Below are 20,785 nucleotides of genomic sequence, written 5' to 3' on the forward strand. Positions count from 1 at the left end.
GGCCCCCTCCTGCTCACCATCAGTACTCATGACAATACCCTCTGTTACTGTAATGGAGAAATTCTACCCATCAGAAACCTTTTTCTAATTTTGAGGAGCTGCTTGCATCCACTCTAGATACTTCCCTTCTGCAAGTCCCCCTTTTTCTTTTTTTAAGGAAAAAAAAAGACTGAACAGGGCAAACCTATGCCAAGACTCATAGCTTCACAGAAGTGGCTGGGACCATTTGGACTATCAGGTCTCTGTTTTGCTCTCTGCAGAAATCCCAGCCCAAGTATCTCCTAGAAATGGCTGTCTGGCCCCTACTCAGAGGTAAGCACCTCTGCATTCAACAGGACCAATTTTGGGGTATCGACCTGCAGGCCGAACTGCAAGCTGAAACTAACAATAAGTTTTCGGTACTTTCCGCAGCTGATCTATTTCCTCTGGTAATTCCCCCTCGGCTCATCCTTTGATGAGCTCAGAGAAGAGGCAAAAAACACTCCAAAACACAACAGGATGTGGCTGGCACAGAACTAGGGGCTCAAAGTGCTGGATTCCCCTAATGTAGGCAGCCAATCTGCAGCAGAAAGGTTTGCAAAGCAGCATTGCGCGGGTGGGAGACGGGTGCAGCTTGCAAATGCAACTGACAAGCTGGAGATGCTGGATTGCTGGGCATTTTGCAAAGGGTCCGTTGTTGTTTTTTTAACAAGCAGCAAAACCAGATATGTCACAGCAGCCCTTGTGAGCTAACACGCATGCATGCCTTGGAGGGGGTATATTCAGTTTTCAAGATCATCTGTCCTAGATCCTGTCTCTCTAGGAAAGAGGGATCTATTTATGTTGCTGAGGACAGACCAGATTTACCTGATGCACAGCAAAATAACAACATTGACTGCCTTGAAGGTCGTGATAAATTTTGGCTTCGAGGGCATGAAAACCTGTTTCAGTAGCTGTCCACTACAAATTTCATTTGCCATAAAAAACAAGGAATTTGCCTTCTTGCTAAGGGTGCGGGAATATCAAAGGCAGCTGAACGGCTGCTGCAGGAAACAGGACGCTGAGATTAGATGGATTTTCTGTGCTTCTGTGGTACAATAGTTACCATAACATATCCTTTTCCCATCTACCAGCTTCAGGTTGTGCTGTTATATACAGGTTACTGATCTGGTTCGTACTGGGATGGGAGACCATCAGGACCGTCCAGGCTGTGGGCCAGACAGGGAAGCTGGAAAATATACCCCCCCCAAAAAGGCAAAGATAGAACAGCTTTCATATGGTGACCAAGAATGTTGTATGGATAGATCACATACAGTTTTGTGCCTAGCTCTGTTTAAAGGAGGTTTACGTTGATAGGATGATGAAGTGGGTTACTGCAGCAGCATCTTTGCGAAGGGTGTTCAGGCAATCAAATTGGCAACGCCCTTGCCCTGTCTTCCTCCACGTGTGAGCTTCATTTTAGAAAAATTAAACAGGAGGAGGAGGAGGAGGAGGGGGAGGATTGGTCAATGAGTAGTCCATAAAACCCACTGCATGCATAAAACAGATACTGATTAACCAATTAGGTAAACAGATCAACCTGCTGCGCACCTTGCATATTGCACAGATAAGAAATGCTAGGGGTGCCTGCTCCCCATCCTAGAGAAAACGGGTCTTAGGAGCCTTATCTGGGAGATCTTGAGCCCAGGCAAGCAGAACAAAACATCTGAACTTCTTCTTCCAAGGCTTGGCTTGGATTAGGGGGCCCTTGGAAAGCGGTTTTGGGCTAATGGGCCAAAAGAGCTGAACGGTTTGAGATAAGAGCAAACTTCTCTGGATCTGGCTTTTGTCATGATTAACAGCTGCCCGACTGGTTGAGCTCCACTTGCACTGAGAAAATAGGTCAGCCTAAGACTAGCGGAGGGATCATGGTAGGATTTGAGGGCAGAGGACTTGGGCATGGTGTAGTGGAAGGAACAGAAACACACACACACACACCAGGACAACAGGATGTTTCTCAAAGGGAGAGAGAAGTCACGCACATCACTGGCCCCCAGCCTCCCCCCAGAAGACCCTTCAACAAATCTGAATGTTTACCCACACAGACTTGGCCAGGCCCATTCATCTGTGAAGATGGCGCAGACATAGGGCAAAATCCTGCCCTATTTCCTCCCTCCGGCAAAGCCTGGGACCCAGCCCCCCTCCTCCATCCAGGCATCTCTTTCCTGGGTTGAGGTGGACACTGTGGATAGGCCAGCTGGTCCCTCTGCCCTCCATGCATGCTGCTCCTCTGTCTTTCCTGCCCTCTGCTCTGCGTCTCTGTGTTTTCGGGGGAATTTGAAGGCTGACTTTGCAACTTCCTGCCTCGGCTGCCTCAAAGCCTTGCGCTCGGCTCCCTTCGCCACCGCCCGGCAGCCTTTGAAGGCCACCTTGGAACGACAGCTCGCTAGCTTTCAAGCCACCCCGGCAGGCCGGAGACACCTTGGCCCTTGGAGAGGGATTTCTGCCTGAGCGCTGCAGGCAGGCGAGGCAGCGCCAGCGCGCCGCTGATCTGAAGTCCCCTTTCTCTCTGGCTGCGCGGATGGCAGAGAGACAGCGAAGCAACGGCTCGGGCGCTCCTGCAGCCAGCTCCTCTCTGGATGAATCCAAGCCACCTTTGGGCTCCCCGCTTGGCGTTTGCGCCAGCGCGGGGGAGCCAAAATACTCCCGCAGCCCCAGCGGGACCATCCTGCAGGAAGAGCTGCAGAATCTCTGCGGGAATCCCCATTACACGGCCTGCCTGACCTGGATTACCCGGTGAGTCTTTTTTGCAGAGGGAGGCCACGTGATAAAGGGGCGCGGGGTGGGGGGAGAGAAAGAGAGAGAGGGAATTGAAACGACAGTCTGGTGCCCGTAGGAAAAGAGGAGGGAGAATGAAACTTGCGGGGGGGGGGGCGGTTTGGCGGAAATATGCGGGGGGAGAGGCACGGGGCACTCTCCTAGGCTGTCAAAATGTAGAGCCAGGGCCGATCATCATGGATGAAGAAAGCTGGAGAGACAATTAGCTTAGGATGCCTATCCTGACTAAGAGGTGGAGGAAAGATTTCCTCCTAGGCTTTCATCACCGGCACTGTCCTCAAGCCCAGGGTTGACCTCCTAACTGCTGCTCTACCTCCCAGAAGAGCATCTAATCCTAGCAGCATCCGTTCCTCTCTGCCTCTCTGGGGGGAGAAAGACCCTCTCACCTCACTCCCCTCTGCCAGGCCGTGGGGAGGGAAATCAAGGGGATCTGGATGCTGCGGGAAGTGAGCCTGGTGTGGGGTGGAGAGAATTGTAGAAGGTCCCTTCTATTGCAAAAGACAAGGCTGGTCAATGGTACCAAGAGGCAAGGCAGGCTGATTCTCCTGTGATTGTCCAAACGTTCTCTGAAGGCTGGGGGCGAAAATTCAGGGATACATGAGAAAGACCCCCAGTTTGAAAACCCAGATGATGCATCAAATGCCAGGTTGTGCTCTGCGCTAAAGATCTCAATCTTCTCCTCTTTCTTCTGTGTGCTGGCGAGGACTACGGTACCTATTTACTCACCCACTAAGCTTATTGCAGCCAAACCAAGAAAATTGTAGGATGACTTCTTAAAGGCCGACCAATGTTTTGTTTCATTTTTGCACGCGTCACAGAAATGCGTACTATTTTGCTGCACAATTTTCTCTGCATAGAGAGCGTGGCCTCCTCTCTACTCTCATAACCTGGTGAAGTGGATTAAGCTAGATTAGAGCAGGGAAAAGGAAACAAACCCGGCTTTGCTGGTGAACCAGAACTTCTGCCTTTATATCTCCCATCCTCATCCAAGGCAGTGTCTGCTTTGCCATAGTTCTTGTTGATATTCCCTCTTCATGGAAAGGGAAAAACCAATTTAGCAAAAATCATGCCTTAAGACTTCTCAACTGCTCTGTTTTTTTGAGCCATGGAAATGCTTGACAAGAGGTTGCTCCCCACCCCCAACTTTCTTGCTCTTCAAACTTTAGGTGAGGATGTCCAAAAGAGTTCTTTATAGGTGTCCCGGCCTGGGAAAACGATTTCAAGATAATATTAGAGAGACAGTCTGGTGCAGTGGTTAAAGTGCTGGACTAGAAGCCAGGAGGCCATGAGTTGTGGTACTCCCTTAAGGATAAAAACCAGCTGGGTGACTCTGGGCCAGTCCCTCGCAAATCAAATCTCCTTACAATGTTGTGGGGAAAATAGGAAGAGGGAGCCTTAAGGATGCTGCCTTGAGTTTTAAAACAATAAAGGCAAGATATAAAAATAGTGAAGATCTCTGCCATAGATTCTCTTGCTATTCAGAGTCTAAGAGATCCTGAAGTTTTAGTCTGGAAATGTGATGATGAACCTTTTGGTATCAGTTTCAGTCTTGAAGCCTGTAGATGCCTGCACATATCTGAAGGATTTTCCCCACCTCCGTGGCTGAAATAAGTGTTAGTTCTTTTAACTAAATAAACTAATCTGGCCTTTGAAGGATTCCCATAAAAAACCCTCTGGGACCATTTTATTTTTCTTCTTTTTCCTTTCCACTCAGAAACAATAACAACCCCATATGTCAGGGCTGTAAGGCAGAAGATTCTGGCCTTGCTGGGAGATCTGAAGAAAAGGTATGTTACTTCCCCTGAACTTAGCAACGGTTAATTATGTGTAAACTGCACAGGTTAGAGTTGAAAAATGGGGAATGTGGACAAAGGTTGTGGAAAGGACTCATAGAACCATTGTGTGCTAAGATTATTGCCGCCGTTGTGTCATGATGAAGCCATTAAGTTGGAAAAAAAATTAATTCCACATGATTCAACAACATTGGGAGATTTCAAGTCTGGCTGCTTTTCCGAGTGGAAATTTATCCCCTTATCAAACAACAGTGTGTCAAAAAGGCTGCTGTAGTTCCTCCAGAGTCCATTTCACATGTTCACAGACACAATGAGCAAACAAACTCGGTGTATGAGTTTACTAAGCAGTGCACAGAGGTGTGAACAGTGGAAAGTGCCAGTGAAATGGTCCTGTTAACTCCTGCATTCACACAGTGGTCCTTTTGCCACACGTAACCCTGTGAGCTACTAAGCCAGCCAGACCCCTTTGCCTGTGGTTATGGAAGTACACAAGCACATAGACTGGTGAGAGATCGCCATTTGGAGAATGTAGAATCCCACCCACTTCTCCTAAGAAATCTCTGGAGCCTTTGTGGCATTAACAGTTAAGCCAACAGTGCAGTCAACGAGTACTTGGGTGTGTTCAATACTGCCATGCCTTGATAGTAGGTTCAATCATGGTGAAGATGTCTTCTTTAGCTGCTCTGTCTAGAAAACTCTTTTTCTTGGAAGATTTAGTAGACAAAACGGGGCAACTGGGTTAGGCATTATCCTGACATCATTAGGGGGATGGAGGTCTTCATTCCATGCACGGCTGGATCTGTTTTGGGCTAAATTGAACTACTTAGGGGCTACTTCTGACATCACACTAACTCTCTCATTGACTAATTAAGCGTGTTGTGGTGGGAACAGGGTTATTCAGTTACAGGGAGTCAGTTATCTGAAGAGGAATCCAAACATTTCCCCATGTGGGGAAGCTGGTACGTAGCTCACATCAGGAATATTTGCCTGTAATGTTACCCAAATGTATTTAGCATACAAAACATTAACAAACATCTGGCTTAGGATGTTGGACTAGCTTAGCTATCCTTTCCCCCCCTCTAAAATTTATAAACAGCCTTCAAAGCCAAATGGAAAATCAACAAGCGGCAATAAACACCATAACTTGGTAAACTACAAACAAAGGTAGAAGCGTTTTAGCCAGACTGTATACTTTCTCTTTAACGGATTCAGCGTTGATTTTCAAACCAGCTTTTGAGCAATGGTTGAAATGGTTTTCCTGGGACAATTTATGACATCGGAAACACCCTAAAACCAAGTGCCTCTTTAGTTTGAAAATTTCAGATGACAGAAATCCCAATTAAAGCCTCGGTCAACGGTTTGCCTGGCGTAGTTAATTGAACCGCGTGGGTGCCAGCGCAGATGACTTTTCTTTACTGGGATTGATTAGTCTTTCAACGAAGCTGTTCGCTGCCTGTTAAAAGCAACTTCCTTTGAGGTTGTTTTGGACTGAAAGAATAAAGCAGCAGGCAGGCATTTGGTAAAACCTGGGCTTGGATGTACCACAGGGTGCAATAGTCCACATCTGACTGTTGTAAAATCATGTTCTTTCTGAAAATGGTTTTGCAATTTTCTTGGAAATGTTGCCATTTGGGTAAGCTCTTATGAAAAGTCAAGGGTGGAGAGGGACCTGCAAACCTCCAACATTCCCTCTAATTGCTCAGGGTGAATTTATTATGTAAATTAGAGAACCAACATAATATAATGGTTAAAATACAGTGCTGGGAACCAACAGGATCCAGTTTTGAGACTCTCTCCGGCCATGAAATTCATGGAAGGCTTTGGGCCAATAACTCTTAGCCCAGGCAACTTCACGAAGTCCTTTTTAAGATGAATGCTGTGAGATTTTCTGCATGTTTGCTGCCTTGAACTCTTAGAGAAAAAGTGGGTGATAAATGCAATAATAAATGTAAGGGGATAAAAAAAATGTGCCTCAGTATAGGAAGACTTGCCTTGGAGCGGCAAAAGATGACAAGCCTATTTAAAACAAAAAAAGGAGGGGGTACTCCTAATTCAATACAACCAACATGTTTTATACATGGATTTAAAAAACACTTTTAAGAGCTAATCCCTCACTCTGGATGGCCACATCTGTCTATTTCATTTCTTCCCACATCGAAATCCCTTTTAAAAATTGCATTTCGCCATGTCCTCATTTAAAGACACTTGACAAAATGTCCTCCCATCCCTACTGAAAAAGCAAAAACCAAAATTCAGTAGTGGTACCGATTAAGGAGATTTTCAAAAGTCCTGCTGGATCCAGCTAAAGCTGGGTCCATTTAATTTCAGCGCCCATCTTGCAAACCATGGTTTAGGCCAGAACATGTGCAATCCCAGCCATTGCAGTTCATAAACCCAGGTTTATAGCTTAACAAGTGTTGTAAACCCGCCTACCTGTGTTTTTACTCAGCAGGCCATAGCCAAAGAAATAATGGTGTTGCAAGGTTTAGGCATATTTTGTGTGTCCCTGTTTGCTTCCAGGGTCTTAGCAAGGCTGCCGTTAACAAGGAGATTCCGGAATTTGCTGTACATTGTGGGATCCCGGGATGCAGGTGGATGGGTGCCATGACCAATTTGGAAGTAAGTGAGAAGGTGTGGTGGCTGGGGACTGGTGAGAAAGCATGGAATGGATACGGGAGGTGATCATAGAGCATCTTATTGAGTTATTATCTATGTCTAAGCTATTGTCAGTAAACTCAGAGATGGCTAAGGGAAGGGTTAAACTCTCAGATAGGGAAATCTTCTTACAGGGGTGTCCACAATCAAAAAGTCAAGATGGTGGTCACCACCATACCATCAAAACCCTGCCCCCTTTTATGCACACTTTTTGGACCCCCTTCCCTGCAGACACCCTTTGTTGTTTATTCGTTCAGTCGCTTCCGACTCTTCGTGACTTCACGGACCAGCCCACGCCAGAGCTTCCTGTCGGTCGTCAACACCCCCAGCTCCCCCAGGGATGGGTCCGTCACTTCTAGAATATCATCCATCCACCTTGCCCTTGGTCGGCCCCTCTTCCTCTTGCCTTCCACTCTCCCTAGCATCAGCATCTTCTCCAGGGGCAGACACCCTTGGGTTCCTATAAAAATCAAATTCCCTTTCCCCGGGGGTAACGTTTTTAAACGTTTTTTAAAAACTTATCTTGCAGGATCATCGCCGCACGTGTGAATATGTCCTGGTCAACTATGGTCAGGCAGCGATGTGCAGGATGTCGATGGATCCAGACACTGGCGATCTTCCCAGGACATCCGAGAACGAACACCAGGTCCCGCCATAAAATCTGTCCGACTTTTTTGGCCCATATCTAGACACGTTTAGGTGTGCGTTCATGGGGTGGGGGGATGGCAGGGAAATGTTGGAGGCTTGGCCTGTTGCAGTATTGAAAAAAAGGCATTTTCCAAAAAACAAAAAGCAAAACCTTAAAATGTTGAAAATCCTTCAGCCGAAGGAAATCTTGGACCTTCATTTTACGGCCATCTGTTTGATTTCACCTGTCCAACATAAAGCCCAGGGTGGCTTTCTCTTCCTGTTCCCAGCAAATGCACACAACACACACACACACACACACACACACAAACACAGACTGAACTGCTGGCTTTGATTGGCTGGCTGGCTGGCAATTATTACTCTTATATCCCATTTTTCTTAATTATTACTCTTAATTATTACTCTTATATCCCATTTTTCTCCTGCTAGCATAAGCTGGAAGTTTGGTGGTAGGGAGGCCAGGAAAATCTCTCCTTTACCACAGTCCTGTGAGGTCATTTAGCCTTGTATGTAGCACATATAATACTTTATCTTATTTCAGTACAGTAGTATTTGTACAGCATAGACTAAAGATGATTAATACTGTAATGTTTAGATAACTTAGGCCATTCAAGATGGAAAAAAGAGAAGTCTTCTATCAGTATTAACTATGATTTAAAAGGTCAATGTGAATAGGCAGATTATTCAGCTTTTTCATCCAGAACTGCATATAACATTAAAAAAATGCTACAAATTACATCAAAATATTTGTTGTACAATAAGGGATTCCTATTACTTAGCTGATCACTTAGTATTAAGGTCTCCACTGTATTGTTACTTATTATTATTGGTGCATGTTTAAAAAAGAAGATAAAGTCTTTTTAAAATTCACTCATTATTATTATTATTATTTTGCCTTTCCATCACATTAACGTTAAGACTTCTCTTTCTGTTTTTGCAGTCTTTTTAGTCCCACAACTCTATGCGCAGGGACAGAGATGGGTTTCTGCACTGTCTTCCCAGGATATGTTTGCAAAAGTCACAGGAAGAATAACGAGGAATGAGCACAGTCCCCCTTAGACAGCCCGCTATCTTGATATCTGACATTTTTCCGGGCTCAGTGCCTAAACTTTATACAAAAAGTCTGAGACAGAACCATTTCACAGCTCACACTTTCTTCCCAGTCCAAGAAAAATGTTATTTCTCAAGTTGGCAGAACTTGAGATGCCCCTTCACTCCTGCCGCTCAACAGCTTTTTATTTTGAAAGTCTGCTGAAAGTTGATCTGGTCAAAGTATTTCAGAAAGACTTTTGAGTCTGGAGGAAAGTGCACTGCAGACGACGTCCTGCAGAGGGGTCTGATCACTCATCTTGTATGTTTGAGACACACTCCTTCACCTTCCCAGTCTATGTTCACCAGGTTAAGTGTGTAAGTGTGTGTGTGTGTGTGTGTGTACTCCGACAGATCTCATCGGGACAGCTGCATGAAATGCATATTCCCCTCATCACAGCTCCAGTGGTAGAAAAAAAAATAGGGCTTTCCATGGGAGTGCGACATAGCAATTTTTATTCCAAGGGTGCAGATGTGAAATTAAAATAAATACTAAAAGTGCATAGGATTATTTATTTGTTTATATTTATTAGTTAAATTTATATTACCGCCTATCTCCCCCAATACAGGGAACACCTTATTCCCTGGTAACCCTTCTCATCCTATCGAGCCCTGATTTTTTTAAGTAGGGTTAAGACAAGGGAAGTTATGAAAGTCTACATTTTAATTTAAAATGTTTATATTTCTATTTTTTCTCTATGTCTCTATGTCTGTTATCTACCTACCTACCTACCTATCTCCATCCATCCATCCATCCCCTTCTTCTGTCTCCCTTTCTCTCTCCACCCACCCACCCCCCTCTCTCATCTCTGTCTCTCTTTCAATTTTTGCCAATCCTTTCCCCAGTAGAATCCTTCAGGGCTTTCCCCCAGTGATGAAGGTTGCCGATTTTCCAGGATTGGATGCTCCTTCAAGGTAGGCTGGGAAGCTGTGGGCAGTAGGAGCTCTGTCAAGGTGTGGAGACTCCAGCCAGTGCCCTAGATGGATGCCAGACTGAGAGTCTTTCTCCTGTTGAGGGTGCCCTGTTCCTTCCCAACAGGGAAACACAGGGGACCAAAAAGCACATGAGAAGAACGCTGCGGGAAGGCACCTGTTGCTGCTGCTCCAGTATGTCAAGCACCTGAAGGCGAATTCATCCCCAAGAGTCAGTCAGCCCAACGCACCATCAGTAGATGCCAAGCTTTGGATGAATGCCCCCCCCAGCCTGAAGATTCAAGATCCTGGGGAAGAAAGCTCCTTCTCTGCATTGCCTGTGGAGGAGGGGGAGGTGAGCTGGTGCACGCTGTTGAGAAAAGTGAAGAGGGTCTCCTGGCTGGAGAGCAAGCTGCAGGTCTTTGAGAACATCACATCAGTGCTGAGCAAGGAGATGACTTCATCCCGCCAGAAAATCTTGGCCTTCCGGGGACAGAGGGGCCTTGACCAAGATATGATTCGTGGCTTAGAGCTGAAGGTAAGTCTGCAGAAAGGCAGTGGTGAGGATTGCCCATCACAGTGAGCCACAGTATTGTTCCACTGTGATAACAATGAATTTGTACACAAGACTCAGCTAGAAGCCCCCAAGTGACGAGATCGGTGAACTAGTGATGTGATAGCTCAGCTGAATGGGGGAGCCCAGCCAACTGAGTAAACCCCGATTAAGCAAACCAGAGACTTGCACAGTGTACCAAACAGGCCTTAATCTCTGCCAGGGCACAGAGGTGCCCTTGCAATCCAAAAAGAATGAACTTTTCTCCTCTCCAAGATTGCTGATCTCCAGCGATGCCTGGCGCAGAAAGATGTCACGCTTCTCAGACTGGAGAAGAGACTTCACTCCTCCAAGCAAGTTTCTTATGATGGTGTCTTCCTCTGGAAAATTACTGATGTTCATCAGAAATGCTACGAAGCCATATGTGGGAAGATCAACAGCTTCCAATCACCCGGTGAGCCTCTATATCAAAACCAGCCTTTTTTACACTGAAGCATTCAATGCGGTTTAGCTGTTAGCGATGGGAGGGAGTAAAAATCCAGTGCATCTGGAGGGCACCAGGTAGGAGAAGGTTGCTTTAGAAATGGTGTCAGCATTAGGACCATGCATGCTTGAAAAGCAAAGAAGACTTTGGACCTTATGCAGCCTCTCTCTGATGCTCATTAAAGTTGCTCATCTTTTTTTGAGCACTTAGATGAGGCTGAAAAAAACGCTAGGTGCAATTTTGGGCCTGTTATAGAGAATTTAAAAAAAATGTAAACCCTTGAAAGAAGACTGCTGCTTAGCTGAAGAGGAGAGGGGACTGGTTCTTCCAATGCACTGATTGACTGATCAGTGGATTCTTCACTTGATCTACTCAAAAGTCAGTCCTGGTGCATTCCTGGTAAACGGCTAAATGCTGCAGCTCAGTGGAATTAGGCATGAGATCTGCAGCATGTTCTCCGGAATGCTTTGATAAATGTGGCTTTGATTCTTCATCAAGTTCCTGCCTCCACCTCTCCATCCCCTCCCCTCTTCTCCCTCCCTCCCTCCCTCCCTCCCTCCCATCTTCTCTTCCTCCCTCCCCTCCCCTCTTCTTCCTTCTCCCCCCCCTTCTCTCCCCTCCCCTCCCAGATGAAACTGCCTCTTAATTTCCAAGGTCTCCCTGTTTTCAGCCTTCTACACCTCCCGATATGGGTACAAACTGTGTGTGAGGATCTATCTGAATGGAGAAGGCAGAGGCAAGGGAACACACATCTCGCTCTTCATCGTACTCCTCAAGGGGGACCATGATGCACTGCTCCCTTGGCCTTTCACGCACAAGGTAATGGAGATCAATTGTCGTTGCCATGAAGAGAACTTGCAGCAAAGGGAGAATGGAGATGGTGCATTGGCTGCCTGGGTTTTAGCACTTCTGCATGGGTCATCTGGAGGCAGCCAGCCCAGGCTTAGGAGGGGAAAATGGAGAAAATACTGCTTACAGTTGGATGGATGAAGCCAGAAGCTGGGCAGAAGAGGCCAGGGAGTAATAATGCATCACTGTGCATTATTTACTTTCCTGATTTAGTGAGAGGCCAAAAAGTAAGGAAGGAAATAATAGTAACAAGTGAAACCAATAAAAATGCCATGCAGTGCAGAGTGAAAGAAGCAATATAATGAAGGCTGGCTGGAGAAAATGACCCCGAACAGCTGAGACCTTTCATACAACCCTCCAGAATAAAAGCTGAACCTTCTGACAACCACGGCACTTGAGCACAGAACTTGGCAACCTTCCTGGAAATCCTCAATGAAAAATCAGAGTCAAAGGGTTTGGGGATTTTCTTCCATTCGTTAAGCAGCTTGACATACTGTAACATAAACCATAGAAAGAAAATAAGATAAAAGATAAGATAAATAAAACAAAATGGAATTAAAAAATACATAGCCAGCATGGGAGAAACCCAGCTCTTCTGGGCTGTGAATTCTGAGAGCTGAAGCCCTAATTCATGGGTGGGGGGCAGGGGGGCAGCCTGATGAAGACTCCGGAGGGACTGTCTTCTCCAGTATATCTGATGTCACAACGTCTCCCAGAACCAATGAATCTTTGGGCGGGGGAGGGGGAGGTTTTCAAACAGGCTTGTAATTTAAGTCCATCCCCCACTTCACAAAGGGATCCACTGTGGAAAGACAGGCTGGTCTTCCTAAACTGACGACTGAACCAGAAAAAAACACAGACTGATCTCCAGTGTTGAAAACACGGGATCCCTCGAAAGGAAAGGGATTAAAGGACGCTAAGTCCTACAAACGGCAGACGAGTTAATCTCCGCCTCTTACGTCAACCCTGCCATTTCCTCTAGATAAGAGTGAGTTCAGCGGCAAGCTGGTGGCCCAGCACAGTTGGCATTCCAAAGCTACTGTTAAGGAACAGCCAAAGAGGAATGGCTGGCCGCTTGCCTGCAGGAGATGTGGGATTTTAGTCAAGACGCATGAGATCCCCTAAATTAATATTACCACGCTTTCACTGAAGGCATTTCCTTTTTCTTTGATACTGAAAGACTATGAAGAGACACCTTGGTAATTGGGTCTGGTGCGGAGAGGTGAGCATGACTGGGATCTTGCCAAGGCCTCCGCCTTTGTAACATTGCTCATGGCTCTTTCTTGGGAGATTCCTGATCCTGTCTCTCCTGCCCACTGCTGGGAGGGGTTTCCGCTCTGTTTTATTGGCCTCTCTTTGACGGTCTCTCCAGTTCAGCTCATCGGACCGCTAGGTTGAATATTTTGAGAATGGGCTCACAAAGCACATTGTTTGCATTTCTGAGAAATGTGGAGGAGTGCAGCTTCGGGTTGGATGAGTCAGAGCTGATGGATAGAGCTCCTGAACTTTGGACCTAAGTCCAAAAATCAGATCTGGCAGGACAGGGAAGTGTCTTCGGTGCCAACTATGGAGCAACCTTGAGCGATGGGTGAACAGCTCCCTTGGGGTGGATTGTGCCCATGTTGGGTTGCAAAGCAAGGGTGCTGGTGGGGGGCTTTTCTCTCCTCTCCCCCACTCTTCCCTCCAGGAAGGCATTCAAATGGATTGGCTTTTCAGATGTTTTGTCCTCACACTCTGTTCAGCCACAGAAGTTCTTCCATCTGGTGGCCTTGAGATACGGGAAGAATCTGCTTTTCCTCCTTGGCTACACCTGTCCTTGTAGTGCCTTTGCTTACTGACGATGCCTGAGAACCAAAGCCCAGCACAGGCACTACAAGGAGGTTCCCTGTTCTCCATAACAGAAAGCTAACCCCATCCTTTTTCTCTGCTGCCTTGCAGATTACCTTTGTGTTGCTCAGCCAGGACGACGGAGACCATCTTGCGATGGCTCTCCATCCTGACCCCACCTCCGCCTCCTTTCAGAGGCCAGAGACGGACATGAACGAGGCCAACGGCTTTGCCAGATTTGTCCCTTTGGCCAAGTTGCAGTCACCGAAATACGCTTATTTAAAAGAAGGCACCTTGTTCCTCAAGTGCATCGTAGAAACCGGTTCATGAATCCTGTCTTTCTGGAGCGAGGGCATATTTAAAAGCTGGGAGCAAAACTGGAAACATCTCGGGTGATACGGATTTACAAGAAGGTTGATTTGGCCCTGCAAAAGGGCTGATCCAGCACTGCAGTGGAACTGATTTGGGTCTGCGCTGGAGGTGGGCTGCGTGTTCCAGTTTCTGGTCTCCAACTCCTTTCCTTGCGTCCCTAGTCCTAATCCAGAGCGAGAGGACATTGTCTTTGTGTCATTTTCAAAAGCTGTTTTCCTTTCCTTGTAAAAGTCAAAATCTGGCATGGTGAGATGACAAATGTGACCGTTTTTGTGAGCACATTGAATGCCAAATTTTGGGTGTAGTGTGTGAGAAGTGTCATGTTACTATTTTTTTTTTTTGGTCAGGAGGGCAACTTTCAGCTTATTAATTTTTTGAAATTAATTGACTGGAAACAGGGTGTAAACCCAATTAGACGTGTCGTAATTAGCGTACAGTGTATCCTGTGTAGTTTATTTAACTGACTGATTAAAGATGCTTCCGAAGAAGCAATTCCAAAACTTACTTTAAAAATACACATTTGGGTCAGAACACATTTTAGAACACACTCATCTTCTTTTATTGGGGAAAGATGTCTTAACATTTTGCTTTTCAAAAAACATAAAATTATATGAAGGTCACTCCTGAATGCATTTTCCAGTTGCTCTTAGCCCCTGCCTAAGGTTGCTTTGCTTTGCTTTACATCAGAAGAAAGCACTGCATTCCCTAAGAGGTACAGTAATCTGGTTGGAGACCATATAGGGTAGGGCTGAAGGAAACAGCTGAGAGAATCAAAACTGTAATTTCTTAATATTACTTCTGTCTCCCCAAAGGAGCTCTAGAAAAGCAACTCTTGTGATCAGAACTGATTCTTGCAAAGGGTGTTGATAATAGAAAATGAGCAAGAATTGCATGACATTATTGTTGTTGTTGTTTATTCGTTTAGTCGCTTCCGACTCTTCGTGACTTCATGGACCAGCCCACGCCAGAGCTTCCTGTCGGTCGTCAACACCCCCAGCTCCCTCAGGGACGATTCCGTCACCTCTAGAATATCATCCATCCACCTTGCCCTTGGTCGGCCCCTCTTCCTTTTGCCTTCCACTCTCCCTAGCATCAGCATCTTCTCCAGGGTGTCCTGTCTTCTCATTATGTGGCCAAAGTATTTCAGTTTGGCCTTTAATATCATTCCCTCAAGTGAGCAGTCTGGCTTTATTTCCTGGAGGATGGACTGGTTTGATCTTCTTGCAGTCCAAGGCACTCTCAGAATTTTCCTCCAACACCACAGTTCAAAAGCATCGATCTTCCTTCGCTCAGCCTTCCTTATGGTCCAGCTCTCGCAGCCATATGTTACTACGGGGAACACCATTGCTTTAATTATGCGGACCTTTGTTGTCAGTGTGATGTCTCTGCTCTTAACTATTTTATCGAGATTTTTCATTGCTCTTCTTCCAAGGATTAAGCGTCTTCTGATTTCCTGACTGCAGTCAGCATCTGCAGTAATCTTCGCACCTAGGAATACAAAGTCTTTCACTGCTTCTACATTTTCTCCCTCTATTTGCCAGTTATCAATCAAGCTGGTTGCCATAATCTTGGTTTTTTTGAGGTTTAGCTGCAAACCAGCTTTTGCACTTTCTTCTTTCACCTTCATCATAAGGCTCCTCAGTTCCTCTTCACTTTCAGCCATCAAAGTGGTATCATCTGCATATCTGAGATTGTTAATGTTTCTTCCAGAGATTTTAACTCCAGCCTTGGATTCCTCAAGGCCAGCTTGTCGCATGATGTGTTCTGCGTACAAGTTGAATAGGTAGGGTGAGAGGATACAGCCCTGCCGTACTCCTTTCCCAATCTTAAACCAGTCTGTTGTTCCGTGGTCTGTTCTTACTGTTGCTACTTGGTCGTTATACAGATTCTTCAGGAGGCATACAAGATGACTTGGTATCCCCATACCACTAAGAACTTGCCACAATTTGTTATGGTCCACACAGTCAAAGGCTTTAGAATAGTCAATAAAACAGAAATAGATGTTTTTCTGAAACTCCCTGGCTTTTTCCATTATCCAGCGGATATTGGCAATTTGGTCTCTAGTTCCTCTGCCTTTTCTAAACCCAGCTTGTACATCTGGCAATTCTCGCTCCATGAACTGCTGAAGTCTACCTTGCAGGATCTTGAGCATTACCTTACTGGCATGTGAAATGAGTGCCACTGTTCGATAGTTTGAACATTCTTTAGTGTTTCCCTTTTTTGGTATGGGGATATAAGTTGATTTTTTCCAGTCTGATGGCCATTCTTGTGTTTTCCAAATTTGCTGGCATATAGCATGCATTACCTTGACAGCATCATCTTGCAAGATTTTGAACAGTTCAGCTGGGATGCCGTCGTCTCCTGTTGCCTTGTTATTAGCAATGCTTCTTAAGGCCCATTCAACCTCACTCTTCAGGATGTCTGGCTCTAGCTCACTGACCACACCATCAAAGCTATCCCCGATATTGTTATCCTTCCTATACAGGTCTTCTGTATATTCTTGCCACCTTTTCTTGATCTCTTCTTCTTCTGTTAGGTCCTTGCCATCTTTGTTTTTGATCATACCCATTTTGGCCTGGAATTTACCTCCGATGTTTCTAATTTTCTGGAAGAGGTCTCTTGTCCTTCCTATTCTATTGTCTTCTTCCACTTCCGCACATTGCTTGTTTAAAAATAATTCCTTATCTCTTCTGGCTAACCTCTGGAATTTTGCATTTAATTGGGCATATCTCCCCCTATCACTGTTGCCTTTTGCTTTCCTTCTTTCTTGGGCTACTTCTAGTGTCTCAGCAGACAGCCATTTTGCCTTCTTGGTTTTCTCTTTCTTTGGGATGTATTTTGTTGCTGCCTCCTGAACAATGCTGCCAACTTCTGTCCAGAGTTCTTCCGGGACCCTATCTACTAAGTCCAGTCCCTTAAATCTATTCTTCACCTCCACTGCATATTCCTTAGGAATATTAGTGAGCTCATATCTAGCTGATCTGTGGGTCTTCCCTAATCTCTTTAGTCTGATCCTAAATTGTGCAAGAAGAAGTTCGTGATCTGAACTACAGTCAGCTCCAGGCCTTGTTTTTACCGACTGTACAGATGTCCGCCACCTTTGGCTGCAAAGGATGTAATCAATCTGATTTCGGTGTTGTCCATCTGGTGAAGTCCATGTATAAAGCCGTCTCTTAGGTTGTTGGAAGAGAGTGTTTGTTATGCAGAGTGAATTGTCTTGGCAAAATTCTATCAGCCTATGTCCTGCTTCATTTTGTTCTCCCAGGCCATACTTACCTGTAATTCCAGGTGTCATTTGACTGCCCACCTTAGCATTCCAGTCTCCTGTGATGAAAATAACATCTCTTTTAGGCGTGTTGTCCAGTAGGTGCTGCAGATCCTCATAGAACTGCTCTACTTCAGCTTCTTCAGCATTTGTGGTTGGGGCGTATATTTGGATCACTGTGATGTTAGATGGCTTGCCCTGAATTCGAATTGAGATCATTCTGTCGTTTTTTGGGTTGTATCCAAGCACTGCTTTAGCCACTTTCCTATTAATTATGAAAGCTACTCCATTTCTTCTGTGGTCCTCTTGTCCACAGTAGTAGATCTGGTGGTCATTTGATGTGAAGTGGCCCATTCCAGTCCATTTCAGTTCACTGACGCCCAGAATGTCTATCTTTAATCTTGACATCTCACCAATAACCACATCCAATTTGCCCTGGCTCATAGATCTTACATTCCAGGTTCCAATGGTGTGTTGATCCTTAGAACATCGGATTCGCCGTTCACCGCCAGCACCGTCGGCCGCTAGCCGTCCTTTCGGCTTTGAGCTAGCTGCGTCATCACGTCTGGGGCTAGTTGAGCTCATCCTCTGTTCCTCCCCAGTAGCATTTTGACCATCTTCCGACCTGGGGGTCTCACCTTCCGATGGTATACCGACATATCTCTGGTTGTACTGATCCATTTAGTTTTCACGGCAAGAATACTGGGGTGGGTTGCCATTACCTTCCCCAGGGATCGCATTTAGTCTGACCTCTCTGTCATGACCTTCCCGTCTTGGGTGGCCCTTCACGGTTTAGCTCATGGCATCATTGAGGTGCTCAAGCTCCAGCACCACGACAAGGTAACGATCCTTTGCTGAAGATGACATTATTAAGGACTGCATAAAACGAGTCCAAGGACTGGATGTGGCTCTAGGGTGGCCAGTTGCCCACCCCTGCTGAAAATAATTTTTGTTTGATTGTTTGTTTATATTCCAAATTTGGTCACTGCCCATCTCCCTCAAAAGATCCCAATCCTTGTCCCTCAGTCTGCAACGGTGCATATCAGGTGTAGATGGCAAGAATCCCTTTCAGCTCCCCAGAACTGAGCTTGTTCAAAGCTGAGCCTCCAGCTTCTGGACCTTTGCAGAGAGTGGGCTAAGCCCACAAATGCCAACCTTGAGATTTTGCATTTATATCTGCAATTTGTCAGAAAAACACAGAAGCTCTGGAATTAACCTGAGCAGAATGAAAACATTGGAACCAGACAAATATGGGGAAAGTTTATGCTGAAATGGATGCTGTTTAACAAAGCCATGGCCGTTTCCAGATTATTGTTTGCAATTAACATGGACTTGGGGTTTGTGGGGCTTAACGTGGGCTCAAAACAGAAGACTGTCCCTCCTCCTTGTTTGATCAGTGGTAGAGCAGGTTCTCCAGGAAGTCCCCCCCCCCACCTCCAGTCTGGAATGAATTATATGACAACATCTTCCAAAATGTTGTTTCTAGCCATTTTCCATGAAACCACTTGAATGTCCAGGAGAGTTTGAAGTCCGCCTCCTGGCTCTAAAGGACAGGGGGTGATAGCAATTTCCCAGAAGTTCTCTTCCTGGGAATCAAGGGATGGAGAGTGATTCCTGGAAAATCATCATGGGAGCTTATGTTAACCGTTAATGCCTGGGGACCACAGATAGATATGTGGGATTAAAAGGGGTGCCATTTTTAAAGGAAGTAGAATAAAGCCATATCTCTGCAGAGGGATCCCTTCCCTTTATAAGATCTTTACAACCAGGAGGGATTTGCATATGCTCTTAAAACTAATTTCTGATTTCAGAACGCTTCCACTCCAAGAATATACACTATATTCCAAACTCCATTGAGAGAATCCTGAGGGTCTAGCAAAAAGCCAAAGCAGAGTTCCAGATCTGGAAACTGCTAAGGGACAATAAGATTGTAATTATGTATTGAAAAGAATGTCAGAAGTCATTTACATATTTCTAATTTTTGTTTCTTTTTCTATCCTTTCCCCTCCCTCCCTCCCTCCTTTTTTCTTTTGATTTGTGTTTAGTTAACAACAACAGCAACAACAAAACTAAGTCTGGAATCTGCCCATCTTACAGAAGGAGGATTTCAGAGGCATCTGAGCATTAAGGCTGTTGTTGTCATCCTTTTGATGACATCTAGGCAAGGCAAGGATAGCTTAGTCGAAAGGGATGTAAGGAAAACACTCCCAAGGGGAACAAAACTTGTTCTGTGTTTGGCTGGCACCTGGCTCTGCAAAAGGCATTAAGAAGAGGAAGGGGGGGGGAGGGAGGATATGCAACACATGTATTTATAACTGTAACTGTGTCATGACTCACAACTGCTCCATCATGACTCACAGCAGAGTTTAAGCCTTCCAAAGCCTGCTTGCAAACAGGCTGGTGAAAATATTTTTCAGGGCATCAGGCAAAAGCTGCAGCCAGTTCCCAGGAAAGGCCTTGCTTGGTCCTTGCCTCAACTGTGAGGGCCAAAACTCAACAGGGAGGTTGCTATCATTTGGCCAACTGGTTGTGGCTCCTGAGGATTGCTTTGCCCCAAATTAGCCCACTCCAGACCCCTGCCACAACGTTTGACTTCCAGCCAGAACCGGTGTCAAAGTTTTGCACCAGTTTGGCATCCTTTTGTTTGATCGAGCTTGGGATTGGTACAGACCTTTCAAATCAGGGTTCTAAGGACTCCCCTAGAAAATGACCGTTGTACAAACCTGGGGCATCGGTTTTGGGTGGGAGTCAAATGGTGACAGCTGTAATTAACACAGGGTGCAAAATCTTGCAGTGCTGTTGATACCCGCAGAGAAAACGTGGGTTGACATCGGTGTGTGCCCATAGGGGAATTAAGAGCTGGCCTAATTCTAGGCAGGACGAAGGACTGATATATATCAAGACAGATTCATAATCTCCTGGGATCTCCCTTTCCTCGAGAACAGCCCTTTGTGCCCTACAGCCCAGCCTGTCTAGCGAAGCTCCATTTTCTCTTCTGGCAGCAAAATATCTTAAACTGACTCCCAGCCAGCCGTTGGCACTCCTTTTATGGTAAATATCTTTGAGAAACCCTCTCTTTTTAGCAATTCTTGAGACGGGGGCTGCTTTCAAAAAGCGAAACATACATTTGAATGGCTTCAGCAAGAGTCCATGGACTATGCATCCTCCCTCCTATCCGATGTGGTTGTTGTTATTATATACATTTTCTTTCCATCATTCCAATAAGGGCTCCCTCAGAATAGCAGTTAAAATGAACATATCCGGTCTATGCACTGAATCGACCCATTTCTACGGTTTCTCAAGACCCTGACTTTGTTTGCACCATTCGCTAAAACCACCTCCCCAAATACGCTGAGGTACACGCTAAACTTATCACGTGTGAATGCAGCTGCTCCGTCGGTAACGGTGAACATGCACACCGGAAACGGGTGGTGAAGCAGGGATTTTCCGCGGGGAGGAGAGGCCGTGAACAAGCTGGGGTCACTATTCCAAATGTCGTATTTCACATTAGCCAAGCCAATCAGTTAAAATAAAATTATTCA

At 45.6% G+C, this 20,785-nt stretch overlaps 1 protein-coding gene across 1 annotated transcript; it reads left to right on the forward strand.

Annotated features, from left to right (window-relative positions):
• Nucleotides 1-2,230: 2,230 nt before the first annotated feature.
• TRAF1 (TNF receptor associated factor 1) lies at nt 2,231-14,466 on the forward strand. The gene is made up of 9 exons (XM_063316171.1): nt 2,231-2,754; nt 4,511-4,583; nt 7,110-7,208; nt 7,774-7,890; nt 9,831-9,896; nt 10,021-10,431; nt 10,723-10,900; nt 11,601-11,749; nt 13,718-14,466. Exons 1-9 carry the CDS (start codon nt 2,540-2,542, stop codon nt 13,934-13,936), a joined length of 1,527 nt encoding a protein of 508 aa, XP_063172241.1. The 5' UTR covers nt 2,231-2,539; the 3' UTR covers nt 13,937-14,466.
• Nucleotides 14,467-20,785: the final 6,319 nt, after the last annotated feature.

The sequence above is a fragment of the Candoia aspera genome, chromosome 16, assembly GCF_035149785.1.
Source record: "Candoia aspera isolate rCanAsp1 chromosome 16, rCanAsp1.hap2, whole genome shotgun sequence".
Classification (NCBI taxonomy): Eukaryota; Metazoa; Chordata; class Lepidosauria; order Squamata; family Boidae; genus Candoia; species Candoia aspera.